This window comes from Dendrobates tinctorius, unplaced genomic scaffold, assembly GCF_039654945.1.
Source record: "Dendrobates tinctorius isolate UK_male_01 unplaced genomic scaffold, ASM3965494v1 ptg000081l, whole genome shotgun sequence".
Lineage (NCBI taxonomy): Eukaryota > Metazoa > Chordata > Amphibia > Anura > Dendrobatidae > Dendrobates > Dendrobates tinctorius.
Window position 1 is genome coordinate 13,254,093 of NW_027361749.1, and position 21,103 is coordinate 13,275,195.

At 42.2% G+C, this 21,103-nt stretch overlaps 1 protein-coding gene across 2 annotated transcripts in view; it reads right to left on the reverse strand.

Moving 5' to 3' along the window:
- Positions 1-21,103, reverse strand: part of PRKDC (protein kinase, DNA-activated, catalytic subunit) — a 503,687-nt gene that overhangs the window by 104,326 nt on the left and 378,258 nt on the right. For both annotated transcript variants that reach the window (XM_073583775.1, XM_073583776.1), the window contains exon 71: positions 18,875-19,053. In XM_073583775.1, the coding sequence (XP_073439876.1) occupies positions 18,875-19,053 (179 nt within the window). The remainder of the gene's footprint in view (positions 1-18,874; positions 19,054-21,103) is intronic.

Genomic DNA, 21,103 nt, shown 5'->3' on the forward strand with positions numbered 1-21,103 from the left:
TGCCCCTATCTTAAGGGCCCCGTCACACATAGCGACGCACCAGCGATCCTGACAATGATATGGCCTTGTCAGGATCGCTGGTGTGTCACTACATGATCGCTGGTGAGCAGCCAAACAGACAGCTTCACCAGCGATCAGCACCAGCGACACGCGGGTAACAAGCGACGCACGTCGCTTAGTTACCCGCTGTGTATGTTAGAAACCAGCGCGCTGATGCAGTGAGCTGGTAACCAAGGTACACATCGGGTTTCTAAGCGCCGCGCGGCGCTTAGAAACCCGATGTTTACCTTGGTTACCAGCTCCAGCGTCGCTGATCTCCCGCCTGCCACACGCAGCGATGCGTGCTAGCCAGCGGGAGACCAGCGATCCAAAAAATGTCCAGGCCATTCCAGGACGATCAGCGATACCCGGCAGGGGGGCCGGTCGCTGATAAGTGTCACACACAGTGATCTTGCTGGTGAGATCGCTGTTGCGTCACAGAACTTGTGACTCAGCAGCGATCTCGCTAGCGAGATCGCTGTTTGTGACGGGGGCTTAAGGCTGTGACATGAAGACTATAGTACTAGAGAAGCTTTGAAGAGAATCCGCCAATAGAATCAAACTCCTGAGCAGTCTTATATGGTTATGCAAGTCATAGAAAGTTGAAAAAAAATGATACCTTTAAATAAGCCCTAAAGGCAGATTCTCAAGCAGATCTGTGTCCAACCCATAGATTTTAGCAGCTCATTTACAAATTAGGGAAAATGAGGATTTCTCTGGAATAACAGAGATTGATTTATCATTTTATTTAACTTTCTATGACCTGCCTGTCCATATAGGCAGTTTAGGAAGGTTAATCCTACTGAGATATCCACTTTAAAGGACAAATATTAAGGTACTGTCACATTTAGCGATGGACCAGCGATCCCGACCAGCGATATGACCCGGTCAGGATCGCTGGTGCATCGCTAAGTGGTCGCTATTGAGCTGCCACACAGGCAGATCTCACCAGCGACTTCGCAGGGGTCGGGGGTCGCTACTTACCTGTCACACTAGGCGATCCTGACGTCCTCCCACCCGCGTCCACGCTCGTCTCTCCACAGGAAGCCCAGCAGGAAGCTGACGACGAGAAAAGGTCCAGGACGTTCTCGCGCGATCAGCGACAGACAGCGGGGGAGCCGGTCGGAGGTAAGTATCAGAAGTAGCGATATCGCTATAATGTCACAAAAACCAGTGACGTTATAGCGATATTGCTAGCGATATCGATTAGTGTGACAGGCCCTTTACTTGGCTCTAATATAATTAACTATAATATAATTAGACCGTGTAGCTCTAGGCCATAGAATAGGGTTTTGGTCACCTGGTCAGCAATAAGGCATTCAATCATATAATGGTAAAAAACAAAAAAAGTGCAAACAGATGTCCAAGAAAGAAATGGGTGTGGTATATCTGTTAATCTTTCCATTGCTTTTTTCTCTTATTCATTTTTTCTCTATAGTGATGACATTTTGTTGAAGTGTGTTCACAACCGCTACAACAGCAGTGCATACTGTATGCCAAATCCTGTAATTTAATGGACACTTAAGTGGCACAATAATGCTGCTATGTTTTAAAAATAAAGTTTTAATCTGCAGCAACGCATATGCAAATGAGGCAGGACTAACCCAGAGGGATGTCTCTGCCCCTCGACTACTCCCACCTCAGATGCCTCCCCTGGCATGATTGAGAGCCACAATGCTATCACGTGTGCATATGACTGCTGACATGCATGCATGCAACATGCTGCAAGTCGTCATATAACAAAGAGGCTGTGAATCATGCCCAGGGAGGAGTGTTTAGAAGAGACAGGATGGGTCTGGGGGAAGAACAACCCTGCGGACTAATCCTGCCTCTTTTCCATATGTGTTGATGAAAATTAAAGTGAACATTTTTGGTACTTACTATAAAATATTTTTTTTTGTAGCCTTTATTGGGGAACACAGGAACCATGGCTTAAGTTTGTTGACACTAAAATGCCTCAACAAAAAATGTTGGATTCTCCCTAGCCTACAAGCACTAAAATATTCAGTTTTATGAAAAAGGAATAGGAGAAGCAAAAGAACAAAAGAAAAGCACAATCACCCCGATAGGAAAACAATGTAAATGCAGTCCAGAATGCAACCAAGGGAATGTGTCCTCTAATGAAGTCTACGAGAATTTTTTTTACAGTAAAAATCAAAAATCTTAATTTTTCGAGCGCTTCACTGGGAGACACAGAAATCATGTGACTAAAGTAGTCCCTGGGGTGCTGAATAGCAAAAGTCATCCTGTGGTAGCAGTAAGAATCGTCCTCACTCAGGCCATCGCCTGAATGAGTACCGCTTACTGAACCTTCCTGCCAAACCTTGCATCTAATGATACAAAAGTATGTACTCTGAAAAACTTAGAAAAGGTGTGAACAGATGACCAAGTAGCCACCTTACAGAATTGCAGAACAGATGCCTAGTGATAGAAGGCCAAGGAGGCTCCCACAGCCCAAGTAGAGTGAGCCCTAACCTTGAATGGAGGTGCACTGGCCTGGCATTATCCTGATACACTCCCAGAATGGTAGATCGAATCTAGCGAGCAATGCTTGCCTTAGAGGTGGCAAGGCATCCAAATGTATAAATGGAGCTGTGACAGACAAGTAGCACCACGCAGCTCTGACCACATCCAGCTTGTGCAAAGCCCTGTCAGCAGGATGAGAGGGCAAAGGACAAAAGGAGGAAAGCAGAAAACACATTAGGGAGAAAAGAAGATAGCGGCTGCAAAATCAACTCGTCCAAATAAAGGACAAGGAAAGAGAGCGACAGCACAGGGCAGTCAGCTTCGAAACCTGCTTGATGGAGATAATTGTTATAAGTCACCTCACAGGTGAGATGCAACGGCAAGATGTTCCTAATCGACTTAAAAGGCGAGATGAAGAGCATCCAAAACAAGATTGAGGTCTATAATGTATCCATGGGGGAATGGTATGGCAACCATGAGTGCGTCAACCCCTGGAGAAAAGTCTTATGAAGAGAAATGTACATAATTAACTACTTTACAGAAAATAACAAAAAATGTTCTAAAAAATAGCAGTGTCTGCATTTGTCTTTACAAACTCATAATATGTACTTTTTTGTGGATTTATCATTCCTGTGAATCACTGACCTAATATTTAGTTGTATGCCCACAGTTTTTTAGAACTGCTTCACATCTATGTTGCATAGAGTCAACCAATTTCTGTCACCTGTTATTCCAGCCCAGGATGTTCCGACTACATCCCACAATTTTTTGCCATTTGCTGGCTTTGCCTCAGAAACTGAATTTTTGATGTAACATCACAAGCGTTCTATTGGATTAAGGTGCGGGGATTGGGCTGGTCACTCCATAACCTCAATTTTGTTGGAATGGAACCAAGATTTTGCTAGTTCACTGGTGTGTTTAGGGTCATTTTCTTGTTGAAACACCCATTTCAAGGGCATAACCTCTTCAGCATAACGCAACATGACCTCTTCAATTATTTTAACATATGTAAACTGGTCCATGATCCCTGGTATGCGGTAAATAGGTCCGGCATAGTAAAGTAAACATGTCCATATCATGGTCCTTGCACCACCATGCTTCACTGTCTTCAGAGCTTCAGAGTGTCCTGTGGCTTGAATGCAGAGTTTGGGGGTCGTCTGACGAATTGTCTGTGGTCCTTAGACCCAAAAAGAACAATTTTATTTTCATCAGTCCACAAAATGTTTCTCCATTTCTCATTTGGCCAGCTGATGTATTCTTTGGTAAATTGCATCCGCTTCAGTACATTTTTTTTTTTTTCTAACAGTGGGACTTTGCGGTGACTTCTTGCTAAGAGATTAGCTTCACACAGGCGTCTTCTAACTGTCACAGGACTCAGGTAACGTGAGACTGTCTGTGATCATCCTGGAGAAGATCATCGGCTGAGCCTTTGCCATTCTGGTATTCTTCCGTCCATTTGAATGGTAGTCTCCATTTTCGTCCACATCTCTGCTTTCACTTTCCATTCTAAAGCATTGTAGATCATTTTAGCTGAACAGCCTATCATTGTCTGCACTTCTTTATAAGTTTTACCCTCTCCAATCAACTTTTTAATCAAAGCACGCTGTTCTTCTGAACAATGTCTCAAACGCCCAATATTTCTCAAGGTTTCAAGGAGAAATGCATGTACGACATACACTGGCTTCACCCTGAAATAAGGGCACCTGATTCACACCGGTTTCTTCACAGAATGATGGACCTCACTAATTGAACTCCACAATGCTATTATTTTGAAAACGCCCACTTTCAATTAATTATTCTAATACACAGACTCAAAAACCTGCATATCACGTAAATAGTTTGACATATGGTAATATAATTTATACCAAATTAATTAAACTGGTTAGTCATTTCAGACTGTTACTATTTTGAACACTACTGTATACGTGGCAGACTACCAGAGAGATACGCAGGGAATCACAGCATAACCTCTATATGTCATGTGAACAAATTACTGACATAGAAAAAATAAAAAAGGAGAAATGTAATATAGGAGTAAGGGTACTTTCACACATCAGTTTTTTGCCATCAGTCACAATCTGTTGGCTAGCTGATCCGGCGAAAACTGATATGTCGCATCATTTTTTCCATCCGTTACTTCCGTTTTTTCGACAGATCCGTTTTTTAAAGAGAACCTGTCATCCCCCAGGGCGTTTTTAAGTAAAAGAGCCACCTTCAGCAGCACTAAGGCTGCATTCTGTGAAGATGGCTCTTATGTTTCTGATCCTTAGTAACACTGAAATATTGACTTTTATAAATTGCTCTCCATACCTGTATTGAGTACCATAGGTATGGTGACTCCCCCTGTAATAGCCGCCTCCCAGCCATCCATCATCCCCTTCTTGCGTCTGTGCGCCGCCGCCTGTGTTGCCGTAACATACCCCGCGCTTGCGCTGTACCAACACTTCTCGGGCATGAGCAGTGCACGCTGCTGCCCGGGAACTGACATCAGGCTATCGCGCCTACATGTTGCAGAGGTCCCAGATCCCACCCCGCAGTGTGTTATGATGTATTCACACAGCAGGACTGAGAATGTGGCGCCTGCGCAGTGAGCATCTATAGCTGCAAACATGAAGAGAGAAGGAAGATCCGGCACTGGAGACTTGATAAAATCCACGATAAGTTTTATTCACATAATTTCATGATAAAACCATAAAGGGGAAAACAGACCCCCCACGCCTGACGCGTTTCGAACCTTACACCAGGTTCTTCCTCAGAGACATGAAACAGAACAGTTCACAAAATGATTATAAACATTCCTAATCAGCAGAGGGACTCCACACATGTGTATAATCAAAGAGGCAGACAACTAAGCCCTCAAATCACTGGTGGAGTCACTCCCTTGCAAGAAGAAAAAAAAAAAAAAAAAAAAAAAAGGAAAAGACCTATACAACAATGGACAAGACATAGAATAAATAAAAACATGTGCAATACACACGTATAAATGCATAAATACATAGCAACTATCAAATGACAAGCAACAAAAAAAAAAAATAAAAAAAAAAATAAAAAAAATAAAAAACACCAAAAATCTCAGCACTCAATAGAAATACATAAGATCATTTCTATAATTTAGACCTTGCGGATATCGTGCATCAAGCGCAAGTATCCAGAAGGCTTCCCGACAGTGTAGTAAATGTTCCCAGTCACCCCCTCTGGGGGGTTTCAATACCCGTTCTATTCCCTTAACTTTGAGACTGCATAAATTACCCTTGTGTATTTCAAGGAAATGTTTGGACAAGCCAGACATAGTCCTACGACTGGACATAGACTCTGGATTAGAAGCGGTGATGTGCTCACTTAGTCTCCTCTTCAGGCTGCGTGTAGTACAGCCAATGTAATATAAACTGCACAATGTGCACTCTGCCATATACACTAAGTGTGTGGTGTTACAATTCATGTAGGTTTTAATTTTGTAGGTTTGTTGTGTACTAAAATTAACAAATTTATCTGTAATATCCATATAGCGGCACAAACCACACAATTTTTCACCACACTTATAATTGCCCAAGTAATTTAACCACGTAGGTTTAGTGCAATCAGACAAATACAATGAGGGGGACAAAAAATGACTCAAATTTTTAGCTCTCTTTGGAACACACCTATGTCCACCAGCCAATATCTGCGATAAGACTGGATCTTGATGCAGTAAGGGAAGATGTTTATTTATGATTTTAATAACACCCTTGTAATCTGAACTGAAAGCGGTAGAAAAAGTGGGAATATTTTTATTTTGATTAGTGTGTACCATGTCATTCTGCAATAAACTACTCCTAGTTTTGTTATCCACTTTCTTAATAGCCCTGTTTAACATCCAGTTCTTATAACCCCTTTTTGATAGCCTGGTGCAAATTTTACGACGCTCGGATTCATAAAGAGCGTCATTAGAGCACGATCTTTTGGCACGGATTAATTCACCCAACGGTAAATTTCGTATCACATGTGGCGGGTGACAACTATCCGCATGCAATATGGCATTACCACTGGTATCTTTTCTATATAGGGAAGTATATATATTCCCCGTTTTGACATCTCCCATAATTTTAACATCCAGATATGTGGCACAAATGCCATGTATTTCGTGGGTGAATTTAATATTCAAAGAATTAGTCCCAATATACTCAAAAAACTTAAGCATGCCAGGAGAGGGAGATACATCACAACGATCAAACCACAATAGGATCACGTCATCAATGTATCTCCCCCACCACAATACATTGTCTAAATAGGGATTATCCATAGTATATATATATTTGTTCTCCCAAAAGGACATATATAAGTTGGCCAAGTTTTTTGAGTATATTGGGACTAATTCTTTGAATATTAAATTCACCCACGAAATACATGGCATTTGTGCCACATATCTGGATGTTAAAATTATGGGAGATGTCAAAACGGGGAATATATATACTTCCCTATATAGAAAAGATACCAGATACCAGTGGTAATGCCATATTGCATGCGGATAGTTGTCACCCGCCACATGTGATACGAAATTTACCGTTGGGTGAATTAATCCGTGCCAAAAGATCGTGCTCTAATGACGCTCTTTATGAATCCGAGCGTCGTAAAATTTGCACCAGGCTATCAAAAAGGGGTTATAAGAACTGGATGTTAAATAGGGCTATTAAGAAAGTGGATAACAAAACTAGGAGTAGTTTATTGCAGAATGACATGGTACACACTAATCAAAATAAAAATATTCCCACTTTTTCTACCGCTTTCAGTTCAGATTACAAGGGTGTTATTAAAATCATAAATAAACATCTTCCCTTACTGCATCAAGATCCAGTCTTATCGCAGATATTGGCTGGTGGACATAGGTGTGTTCCAAAGAGAGCTAAAAATTTGAGTCATTTTTTGTCCCCCTCATTGTATTTGTCTGATTGCACTAAACCTACGTGGTTAAATTACTTGGGCAATTATAAGTGTGGTGAAAAATTGTGTGGTTTGTGCCGCTATATGGATATTACAGATAAATTTGTTAATTTTAGTACACAACAAACCTACAAAATTAAAACCTACATGAATTGTAACACCACACACTTAGTGTATATGGCAGAGTGCACATTGTGCAGTTTATATTACATTGGCTGCACTACACGCAGCCTGAAGAGGAGACTAAGTGAGCACATCACCGCTTCTAATCCAGAGTCTATGTCCAGTCGTAGGACTGTGTCTGGCTTGTCCAAACATTTCCTTGAAATACACAAGGGTAATTTATGCAGTCTCAAAGTTAAGGGAATAGAACGGGTATTGAAACCCCCCAGAGGGGGTGACTGGGAACATTTACTACACTGTCGGGAAGCCTTCTGGATACTTGCGCTTGATGCACGATATCCGCAAGGTCTAAATTATAGAAATGATCTTATGTATTTCTATTGAGTGCTGAGATTTTTGGTGTTTTTTTTTTTTTGTTGCTTGTCATTTGATAGTTGCTATGTATTTATGCATTTATACGTGTGTATTGCACATGTTTTTATTTATTCTATGTCTTGTCCATTGTTGTATAGGTCTTTTCCTTTTTTTTTTTTTCTTCTTGCAAGGGAGTGACTCCACCAGTGATTTGATGGCTTAGTTGTCTGCCTCTTTGATTATACACATGTGTGGAGTCCCTCTGCTGATTAGGAATGTTTATAATCATTTTGTGAACTGTTCTGTTTCATGTCTCTGAGGAAGAACCTGGTGTAAGGTTCGAAACGCGTCAGGCGTGGGGGGTCTGTTTTCCCCTTTATGGTTTTATCATGAAAATATGTGAATAAAACTTATCGTGGATTTTATCAAGTCTCCAGTGCCGGATCTTCCTTCTCTCTTCATGTTTGCAACACATGGTGGTCAGCCATTTGATCCCTAGGCACGACCGGCTTACAGGACTATTTTGGTGAGCACAAATTTCCCTTTCCCCTTCCTAATTTTCCATCTATAGCTGCGCCTGCCCCCATCTCCCTCCTCCTCTTTCCTCCCTCAGCAGCGTCTGATAAGCTGACCTGCCAGCTGAGCTCCCCACACGCAGTTCACTATAGCTGAGGTCAGGTGCAGTTATAGATGCTCACTGCGCAGGTGCCAGATTCCTGGCTGACCAGAGGTGAACTCAGGAGCGTGGGAAAAAGTTCAGAAACTTACCCACGCTAATGAGTTCATCCACGGTCAGCCGGGGCGCCTGTGCAGACATGATTTAATTAATTCTGCAGTGGTTTACAGCAGTGCCAGTAGCATTAGCACCGGTCCCCGTTGAAAACTAGCTAACCCCTTGTGATGGATTGCAGCAGGGGACCTGACTGAATGGCGGAGAGGTATGTATATTGTTGGCCTTTTATTTTAATTTTGTTTTACAGAACAAGGGCTATTTTTGGATTGGCAGAATAATACATTTGGTCAAAAACTTTGTGTATTTATTTCATAAAAATAATTATTAATGAATGTGTGTGTGTGTGTGTGTGTCTGTCTCTTTTTAACCCTTTACTATTTCCCATGGCTTATGAGCCACTGCTAAAAGCCATGGGAATAGAGGCCAAGTGCCAGAAAAGGCGCATTTTATAGATGCGCCTTTTCTGGGGTGGCTGGGGGCAGATTTTTTTTTAGCTGGGGGGGGCAAAAACAATGGTCCCTCTCTAGGCTATTAAAATCTGCCCTCACTCACTGGCGGAGAAAACTGCGCGGGAGCCCACACAATTTTGTTCCGCGATTTTAGCCTTAAATTTAACATAGTAACATAGTTATTAAGGTTGAAGGGAGACTTTAAGTCCATCTAGTTCAACCCATATCCTATCCTAACTTGCCCTAACATGTTGATCCAGAGGAAGGCAAAAAAAACCGATGTGGCAACAGTAAGCTTCACATTGGGGAAAAAAATTCCTTCCCGACTCCACATACGGCAATCAGACTAGCTCCCTGGATCAACGCAATATTAAGGAGACTAGTGTATATACCCTGTAATATTATACTTTTCAAGAAAGGCATCCAGTCCCTTCTTAAATTTTAGTAGTGAATCACTCATTACAACATCATATGGCAGAGAGTTCCATAGTCTCACTGCTCTTACAGTAAAGAATCCGCGTCTGTGAGTATGCTTAAACCTTCTTTCCTCCAGACGTAGAGGATGCCCCCTTGTCCCCGTCACAGGTCTAACAGTAAAAAGATCATTAGAAAGGTCTTTGTATTGTCCCCACATATATTTATACATTGTAATAAGATCACCCCTAAGCCTTCGATTCTCCAAACTAAATAACCCCAAGTGTAATAACCTGTCTTGGTATTGCAGACCCCCTAGTTCCCTAATAACCTTGGTCGCTCTTCTCTGCACCCGCTACAGTTCAGCTATGTCTTTCTTATACACCGGAGACCAGAACTGTACACAGTATTCTAAGTGTGGTCGCACTAGTGACTTATATAGAGGTAAAATTATGTTCTCCTCATGAGCATCTATGCCTCTTTTAATGCATCCCATTATTTTATTTGCCTTTGCAGCAGCTGCTTGACTCTGGCCACTAAATGTGAGTTTGTCGTCCACCCATACACCCAGGTCTTTTTCAGTGACTGTTTTGCCCAGTGTTTTACAATTAAGCACATAATTATACAACTTGTTCGTTCTACCCAAGTGCATGACCTTACATTTATCCCCATTAAAGCTCATTTGCCATTTATCAGCCCAAGCTTCTAGTTTACATAAATCCTCCTGTAATATAAAATTGTCCTCCTCTGTATTAATTACCCTGCAGAGTTTAGTGTCATCTGCAAATATTGAAATTCTACTCTCTATGCCCCCTACAAGGTCATTAATAAATATGTTAAAAAGAAGCGGGCCCAAAACTGACCCCTGTGGTACCCCACTGCTAACCGTGACCCAGTCCGAGTGTGCTCCATTAATAACCACCCTTTGTTTCCTATCCCTGAGCCAGCTCTTAACCCACCTACACATATTTTCCCCTATCCCCATTGTTCTCATTTTATGTATCAACCTTTTGTGTGGCACCGTATCAAAAGCTTTTGAAAAGTCCATGTACACCACGTCCACTGCATTCCCTTGGTCCAGTCCGGAACTTACCTCTTCATAAAAGCTTATCAGATTAGTCTGACAGGAACGGTCTCTTGTAAACCCATGTTGATATTGGGTCATAAGGTTATTCTTCTCCAGATACTCCAGTATAGTATCTCTTAGAAAACCCTCCAGGATTTTACCCACAGTTGAGGTTAAACTTACTGGCCTATAATTTCCAAGTTCAGTTTTTGTCCCCTTTTTGAATATTGGCACCACATTTGCTATACGCCAGTCCTGTGGTACAGACCCTGTTATTATTGAATCTTTAAAGATTAAAAATAGTGGTCTATCTATGACTGTGCTTAATTCCTGCAGTACTCGGGGGGTGTATCCCATCCGGGCCCGGGGATTTGTCAATTTTAGTGATTTGTAGACGCCGCCGTACTTCCTGCTGGGTTAAGCAGGTGACATTTAATGGAGAATTTTTATCCCTGATCATGTTATCCGTCATGGGATTTTCTTGTGTAAATACTGTTGAAAAAAAGTTATTTAGCATATTGGCTTTTTCCTCATCCACCATTTCACCCAGACTATTTTTAAGGGGACCAACACTATCATTTTTTAGCTTCTTACTATTTATGTAGTTAAAGAATATTTTGGGATTATTTTTACTTTCTCTGGCAAAGAGTCTCTCTGTCTCAATCTTTGCTGTCTTGATTTGCTTTTTACAGAATTTATTTAATCTTCTGTATTTAGTTAATGCCTCATCACTACCTACTTGCTTTAATTCTCTAAATGCTTTATTTTTATCTCTTATTGCGCCCCTTACAGCTCTATTTAGCCATAGTGGTTTCCGCCTATTTCTAGCATGTTTATTCCCATACGGTATATATTGTGCACAGGTCCTATTCAGGATGCTAATAAACGTCTCCCATTTTCTTTGTGTATTTTTATGTCTCAGGATATCGTCCCAGTTAATTGCACCAAGATCATCTCTCATCCGTTGGAAATTTGCCTTCCTGAAGTTTAGTGTCCTTGTAACCTCTCTACTAGACATCTTATTAAAGGATACATGAAAACTTATTAATTTGTGATCACTATTACCCAAGTGACCCTCAACCCTTACATTTGATATGCGGTCTGGCCTGTTAATATTAGGTCTAGCAGTGCCCCCCCTCTTGTTGGGTCCTGAACCAGTTGTGAAAGGTAATTGTCTCTCATCGTTGTCAGAAACCTATTACCCTTGCTGGAACTGCAGGTTTCGGTTCCCCAATGTATTTGAGGGTAGTTGAAGTCCCCCATAATAATGACTTCTCCTTGAGTCGCTGCTTCATCTATTTGCTTTATGAGGATATTCTCTGTAGCTTCCATTATTTTTGGAGATTTATAACAAACCCCTATCAGTAATTTATTATTTTTCCCCCCTCCCCTTATCTCTACCCACAGGGACTCTACATTTTCATTAGATTCATATATATTATCACGAAGGATGGGTTTTAAGGATGATTTTACATATAAACACACGCCTCCCCCTCGCTTATTTGTTCGGTCATTTCTGAACAGACTATAGCCCTGTAAATTAACAGCCCAGTCATGGCTCTCGTCCAGCCATGTCTCAGATATCCCCACCATGTCATAATTATGTTCCAACAACATTAACTCCAATTCCTCCATTTTGTTAGCGAGACTTCTGGCATTAGTATACATGCACTTTATGTATCTCTCTGTACCTCTATTCTTTCTTAAATTATTAACTGTTCTAACCCCACCCCCCATGCCACCTCCACCCCCAATGTCATTATTTGTGCCCAGGTCTCTATCTGCACTGTCTTCCCCTCCTATAAAAGGAATACCCTCCCCCCCGTCCCTAGTTTAAACACTCCTCCAACCTTCTAGCCATTTTCTCCCCCAGCACAGCGGCACCCTCCCCACTGAGGTGCAGCCTGTCCCTAGCGTAGAACCTGTAGCCAACTGAGAAGTCGGCCCAGTTCTGCAGGAACCCAAACCCCTCCTTCCTACACCAATTCCTGAGCCACTTATTAACCTCCCTAATCTCCCGTTGCCTCTCTGGCGTGGCACGTGGTACAGGAAGTATTTCCGAAAATACCACCTTGGAGGTCCTTGCTTTAAGCTTACAGCCTAATTCCCTGAAATCATCTTTAAGGACCTTCCACCTACCTCTAACTTTGTCATTTGTGCCAATGTGCACCATGACCGCTGGATCCTCTCCAGCCCCTCCCAGTAATCTGTCAACCCGATCAGCGATGTGTCGGACTCGAGCGCCAGGTAGGCAGCACACCGTTCGACGATCCCTGTCTTTGTGACAGATTGCCCTATCTGTTCCCCTAATAATTGAGTCTCCCACTACCAGAACCTGTCTGGCCTGCCCTGCTCTCCTATTTCCCCCCTTACTGGAGCAGACACTCCTCCGGCTTTCAGAGGACATGCCTTGCTGCAGCAGTGCTACTCCTGCACTAACACTCCCCTCATCTGCCAACTTAGCAAACTTATTGGGGTGTGCCAGATCAGGACTAGCCTCCCTGGTGCTCTTCCCTCTACCCCGCCTTCTAACTGTCACCCAGCTAGCTGCTTCATTGTCCTGCAGCTCCAACCTAGCATCCCCCCCCTCATCTATCCCATTGAGCGTCTGCTCAGTGAGCAGAAGACTCCTTTCCATATTGTCTATGGATCTCAGTGTTGCCAGCTGCACATTTAGATCCAGTATCTGGGCTTCCAAATGCACAACGTGCTCACATCTTGCACAGCAGTATGCACCCTCGACCGGCTGTTCAAGGATTTCATACATGCGGCAAGACGTGCACTGGATGGCATTGGCAATAGTGGAGCACATCCTAATGGGGATTGCACCAGACAATAAGATAAGCAAAAATAAATTAAAAACAAAAAAAAAAAAAAAAAAGTATTAATATAACAGCAATTCAGTAAGACCTCCCTTGGAAACTCCCTGAATCTAAAGTCACTGAATTTCAAGTCACACACTTACCACAGTTCGCACTTACGCTCAGGTCACACTCGCTCAGGAAGAAGATTTAAAAGAGTTTTTTTGTTTGTTTTTTTTCCTCTTTTACCAGCACACCACCTTGCTGCTCAATGCACTTCCAAAAGAGTTCCAAATTCAAACTACTAAATTGATTAAACACTGACATATATAAATCGTTTTGATATGACATGGTTTACTATATGTAAACCATGTCATATCATGTCGGGTTCAGGAATGATTTTACTGAAGCCAGCAATTGATTTAGCGGCTATTATGCTATGTAGAATTCTATGAACTATATACATACAGTGCCTACAAGTAGTATTCAACCCCCTGCAGATTTAGCAGGTTTGATTAGATGCAAATAAGTTAGAGCCTTCAAACTTCACACAAGAGCAGGATTTATTAACAGATGCATAAATCTTACAAACCAAAAAGTTATGTTGCTCAGTTAAATTTTACTAAATTTTAAACATACAAGTGTGGGTCAATTATTATTCAACCCCTAGGTTTAATATTTTGTGGAATAACCCTTGTTTGCAATTACAGCTAATAATCGTCTTTTATAAGACCTGATCAGGCCGGCACAGGTCTCTGGAGTTATCTTGGCCCACTCCTCCATGCAGATCTTCTCCAAGTTATCTAGGTTCTTTGGGTGTCTCATGTGGACTTTAATCTTGAGCTCCTTCCACAAGTTTTCAATTGGGTTAAGGTCAGGAGACTGACTAGGCCACTCCAACACCTTGATTTTTTGCCTCTTGAACCAGGCCTTGGTTTTCTTGGCTGTGTGCTTTGGGTCGTTGTCTTGTTGGAAGATGAAATGATGACCCATCTTAAGATCCTTGATGGAGGAGCGGAGGTTCTTGGCCAAAATCTCCAGGTAGGCCGTGCTATCCATCTTCCCATGGATGCGGACCAGATGGCCAGGCCCCTTGGCTGAGAAACAGCCCCACAGCATGATGCTGCCACCACCATGCTTGACTGTAGAGATGGTATTCTTGGGGTCGTATGCAGTGCCATCCAGTCTCCAAACGTCACATGTGTGGTTGGCACCAAAGATCTCGATCTTGGTCTCATCAGACCAGAGAACCTTGAACCAGTCTGTCTCAGAGTCCTCCAAGTGATCATGAGCAAACTGTAGACGAGCCTTGACATGACGCTTTGAAAGTAAAGGTACCTTACGGGCTCGTCTGGAACGGAGACCATTGCGGTGGAGTACGTTACTTATGGTATTGACTGAAACCAATGTCCCCACTGCCATGAGATCTTCCCGGAGCTCCTTCCTTGTTGTCCTTGGGTTAGCCTTGACTCTTTGGACAAGCCTGGCCTCGGCACGGGAGGAAACTTTCAAAGGCTGTCCAGGCCGTGGAAGGCTAACAGTAGTTCCATAAGCCTTCCACTTCCGGATGATGCTCCCAACAGTGGAGACAGGTAGGCCCAACTCCTTGGAAAGGGTTTTGTACCCCTTGCCAGCCTTGTGACCCTCCACGATCTTGTCTCTGATGGCCTTGGAATGCTCCTTTGTCTTTCCCATGTTGGCCATGTATGAGTGCTGTTCACAAGTTTGGGGAGGGTCTTAAATAGTCAGAAAAGGCTGGAAAAAGAGATACAGTGGGGAAAAAAAGTATTTAGTCAGTCAGCAATAGTGCAAGTTCCACCACTTAAAAAGATGAGAGGCGTCTGTAATTTACATCATAGGTAGACCTCAACTATGGGAGACAAACTGAGAAAAAAAAATCCAGAAAATCACATTGTCTGTTTTTTTTTCATTTTATTTGCATATTATGGTGGAAAATAAGTATTTGGTCAGAAACAAAATTTCATCTCAATACTTTGTGATATATCCTTTGTTGGCAATGACAGAGGTCAAACGGTTTCTGTAAGTCTTCACAAGGTTGCCACACACTGTTGTTGGTATGTTGGCCCATTCCTCCATGCAGATCTCCTCTAGAGCAGTGATGTTTTTGGCTTTTCGCTTGGCAACACGGACTTTCAACTCCCTCCAAAGGTTTCCTATAGGGTTAAGATCTGGAGACTGGCTAGGCCACTCCAGGACCTTGAAATGCTTCTTACGAAGCCACTCCTTCGTTGCCCTGGCGGTGTGCTTTGGATCATTGTCATGTTGAAAGACCCAGCCACGTTTCATCTACAATGCCCTTGCTGATGGAAGGAGGTTTGCACTCAAAATCTCACGATACATGGCCCCATTCATTCTTTCATGTACCCCGATCAGTCGTCCTGGCCCCTTTGCAGAGAAACAGCCCCAAAGCATGATGTTTCCACCACCATGCTTTACAGTAGGTATGGTGTTTGATGGATGCAACTCAGTATTCTTTTTCCTCCAAACACGACAAGTTGTGTTTCTACCAAACAGTTCCAGTTTGGTTTCATCAGACCATAGGACATTCTCCCAAAACTCCTCTGGATCATCCAAATGCTCTCTAGCAAACTTCAGACGGGCCCGGACATGTACAGGCTTAAGCAGTGGGACACGTCTGGCACTGCAGGATCTGAGTCCATGGTGGCGTAGTGTGTTACTTATGGTAGGCCTTGTTACATTGGTCCCAGCTCTCTGCAGTTCATTCACTAGGTCCCCCCGCGTGGTTCTGGGATTTTTGCTCACCGTTCTTGTGATCATTCTGACCCCACGGGGTGGGATTTTGCGTGGAGCACCAGATCGAGGGAGATTATCAGTGGTCTTGTATGTCTTCCATTTTCTAATTATTGCTCCCACAGTTGATTTCTTCACTCCAAGCTGGTTGGCTATTGCAGATTCAGTCTTCCCAGCCTGGTGCAGGGCTACAATTTTGTTTCTGGTGTCCTTTGACAGCTCTTTGGTCTTCACCATAGTGGAGTTTGGAGTCAGACTGTTTGAAGGTGTGCACAGGTGTCTTTTTATACTGATAACAAGTTTAAACAGGTGCCATTACTACAGGTAATGAGTGGAGGAAAGAGGAGACTCTTAAAGAAGAAGTTACAGGTCTGTGAGAGCCAGAAATCTTGATTGCTTGTTTCTGACCAAATACTTATTTTCCACCATAATATGCAAATAAAATGAAAAAAAAAACAGACAATGTGATTTTCTGGATTTTTTTTTCTCAGTTTGTCTCCCATAGTTGAGGTCTACCTATGATGTAAATTACAGACGCCTCTCATCTTTTTAAGTGGTGGAACTTGCACTATTGCTGACTGACTAAATACTTTTTTTCCCCACTGTAATTAATCCAAACATGTGAAGCTCATTGTTCTTTGTGCCTGAAATACTTCTTAATACTTTAGGGGAACCAAACAGAATTCTGGTGGTTTGAGGGGTTGAATAATAAATGACCCTCTGAATAAACTTTTCACAATTTAAAAAAAAATTAAGCAAAGAAATAACATTCTTTTTTGCTGCAGTGCATTTCACACTTCCAGGCTGATCTACAGTCCAAATGTCACAATGCCAAGTTAATTCCGAATGTGTAAACCTGCTAAATCTGCAGGGGGTTGAATACTACTTGTAGGCACTGTATATAGAAAAATCTGCAGCATGTGCACAGCCTTTTTTGTTTTACATAGCCTTAAATGGTACTGTGCATCACGTGCTGTTCTGTTGCTTTTCTGCTGCGGTTCTGCAGGGCCAAATCTGCTGCGGAACTGCACGGAGTCTGCACTGTGTGCACAGGGCCTTAAATCTTATGGTCAGGTTATTGGACATTCCTAATGTACTTTTCTCCAATATGTTGAATTCTTTCCTTATAATCTTTATGCATGTTGTATACTGATCAATATGTGGATAGTTTATATGTTTGATCTGCTTTTATAGCACATGTTTTTAAGTCTCTCACATATGTTTATAATTACCCTGATGGGAGTGGGATGTATATAAGGTTCCACGTTTGGAAAGCAGATTAGATTCTGGACCGTGAAGAAGGCGGGTTCTACCGCTGAAACGCGTAGTCCTATCTGCACGACTTTCCTGCGTTATTGCTGTTTTGAACTGCTTGGACCATTGCATTTTAATGAATTTATGAATAAAAAGAAAAACATTTTTAACAGCATCCTGGATTGCTCACGTTATTGCTGGACTTTGCTTTGTCGTTGTTCATATATATATATATATATATATATATATATATATATATATATATATATGTTTTTATATTATTCTGTGTGTGTAGATCTATTCTTTCTTTTCTGTTTTAACCTGTCAGGCGCACGCTCAGTTAAAATCATTTGACGGATCCTGCGCCCATAGGCTTTCATTCTAGCAAACAACGGACAGCAACGGATCAGTCACTGTCCGATTTTTCGACAGACACAAAAAATGTTGCTTTGTGTGTCGTGTCCGGCCGCTGGACAAAAATTTTTCGACGGATCCGGCGAACGAAACGTGAGGCCATTCGCCGCTAATATAAGTCTATGAGAAAAACGGATCCAGTGGCTTTAGTCGCCCGATCCGTTTTTTTTTTTTTTTCAAAAAACGACAGACTGTGACTGATGGCAAAAAACTGATGTGTGAAAGGGGCCTAAATTGTTTGAGTGACTTTTTTTTTTCTTTTTCCTCAACAAAGTCTGATAATGGGAGGAGGGCCTGACTCTGTATTTGCGTACAGTAGATGGAACCATTTTAAAATGGGACTTTTCTATCATATGCTACTGTTTTATCTTTAGCTATTTTGCAAAGCTAAACCTCTATTCTGTATACAAAGGAAAAAATGTGGGGTCAAAGTCTGAGGCCTTGTTAAGGGTCTTGTTAGGTTTTACTTTTATAATAATGGGTTTGAGGGGAAGGTGTGATCTGCTTGGTTTGGGTATTACAGAAAGACAATTCCTATCCAGCCCGTTTTAACATAAGGCTAGATAAATAGAAGTTGTTAGGCTAGGTTCAAATTGATTTAGGGAATCCGTTTAACGGATCTGTTAACCGGATGCACTAACGCTGATGTCATTTTTGACATCTTTTGTGACCTAGCGCTAACGGTATGCGTTAACGCTAGGTAGCGCTCAGGTACCATGCGCTACCTAGCGTTAGCCATACAGTTCTATGCACAGCGAACGGGTCCGTTCGCTGTGCGTTGCTGCTAACGCACCCAAAAACGCTGCAAGCAGCGTTCGAGGGTGCATCATGAATTAACACATACTTGCTAACACATGCCGATTTTGGCATGCGTTAGGATGCGCTACATTCACTGCGGGCAATGGCGGCGCTAACGGGTCCGTTACATAGCGTTAGTGCCGCTATGTAACGGATCCGTCAGCGCATTGCCCCCTAACGCAATGTGAACCTAGCCTATTTTTATGTAAAAATCAACATGGCAATAATTGTCGAACATTACTGATACACAGCGGTGAGACATATTGGCACTTACATCACGTGCTGATCCTGCAAGCTCTGTTACTTTTCTAGCCTTTGATTCGTCTATTTCACCCAGACAGCCTGGTTCTTTGCTGATGGCATCACCCATGATTCTATAAGTGCCGCCCAGTAACATATTGTGATATCGGAATTGCTGAGGAAATCTGTTTAGATCTTCAAGGCTGCTGTCCTCTGTAACAACACAAAATATATTCAGTCAGCAAGAGTCAAAAGCCATTTTTCAACTACAATGATGTTTAAATGATTTATGTCGCTATGTGAGAAGAGATCCTCAGGTAAGCAGGCTGGTGTCTCCTATTATTGACTGCCAAACACAGAACTAGAACGATTGCTCATAGGATGAACATCAATTACGGTACATCGCCAGCTTTCATTTAACCATTTTAATGTCCTACAAAACAACTGTGAAACGGCCAAAAATTCCAACACTTCAATTTCCATAATAATAACGACCGCAAGGTCTCTGCAAAGCCATAACAACCAACCATTACAATCACAAAAGTATGTGGGTTAAGAAAACTGAACTAAAGGGTTATTACAGTTAGGTCCATATATATTTGGACAGAGACAACATTTTTCTAATTTTGGTTCTAGACATTACCACAATGAATTTTAAACAAAACAATTCAGATGCAGTTGAAGTTCAGACTTTCAGCTTTCATTTGAGGGTATCCACATTACAATTGGATGAAGGGTTTAGGAGTTTCAGCTCCTTAACATGTGCCACCCTGTTTTTAAAGGGACCAAAAGTAATTGGACAGATTAAATAATTGTAAATAAAATGTTCATTTCTAGTACTTGGTTGAAAACCTTTGTTGGCAATGACTGCCTGAAGTCTTGAACTCATGGACATCACCAGACGCTGTGTTTCCTCCTTTTTGATGCTCTGCCAGGCCTTCACTGCGGTGGTTTTCAGTTGCTGTTTGTTTGTGGGGCCTTTCTGTCTGAAGTTTAGTCTTTAACAAGTGAAGTGCATGCTCAATTGGGTTGAGATCAGGCAACTGACTTGGCCATTCAAGAATACACTAGTGACCCAGTGCCAGTGGCAGCCATGCATGCCCAAGCCATCACACTGCCTCCGCAGTGTTTTATAGATGATGTGGTATGCTTTGGATCATGAGCTGTACCACGCCTTCGCCATACTTTTCTCTTTCCATCATTCTGGTAGAGGTTGATCTTGGTTTCATCTGTCCAAAGAATGTTCTTCCAGAAGTGTGCTGGCTTTTTTAGTTGTTTTTTTAGCAAAGTTCAGTCTAGCCTTTTTATTCTTGATGCTTATGAGTGGCTTGCACCGTGCAGTGAACCCTCTGTATTTACTTTCATGCAGACTTCTCTTTATGGTAGATTTGGATATTGATACGCCTACCTCCTGGAGAGTGTTGTTCACTTGGTTGGCTGTTGTGAAGGGGTTTCTCTTCACCATGGAGATTACTCTGCGATCATCCACCACTGTTGTCTTCTGTGGGCGCCCAGGTCTTTTTGCATTGATGAGTTCACCAGTGCTTTCTTTCTTTCTCAGGATGTACCAAACTGTAGATTTTGCCACTCCTAATGTTGTAGCAATTTCTCGGATGGGTTTTTTCTGTTTATGCAGCTTAAGGATGGCTTGTTTCACCTGCATGGAGAGCTCCTTTGACCGGTTGTTTCCTTCACAGCAAAACCTTCCAAATGCAAGCACCACACCTCAAATCAACTCCAGGCCTTTTATCTGCTTAATTGAGAATGACATAACGAAGGGATTGCCCACACCTGTCCATGAAATAGCCTTGGAGTCAATTGTCCGATTACTTTTGGTCCCTTTAAAAACAGGGTGGCACATGTTAAGGAGCTGAAACTCCTAAACCCTTCATCCAATTTTAATGTCGATACCCTCAAATGAAAGCTGAAAGTCTGAACTTCAACTGCATCTGAATTGTTTTGTTTAAAATTCATTGTGGTAATGTCTAGAACCAAAATTAGAAAAATGTTGTCTCTGTCCAAATATATATGGACTTAACTGTACCAACAAATCAATTTCTCCATATCCACTGGATATAGGGGATACCTTGCTGATTGATGATAGTCTCATCACTCTGACCACCAGCAGTCCCAAGATCAGAACTTTGCAGCCCTGTCCAGTCGAGCTGTGCTTGCACGGCTTCTGCTTCATTCTCTTTGGGGTTTCCGAGGATTGCATATGACTACTTCTGGTAGGTTCATAGACAATAAATAGAGTGAATGA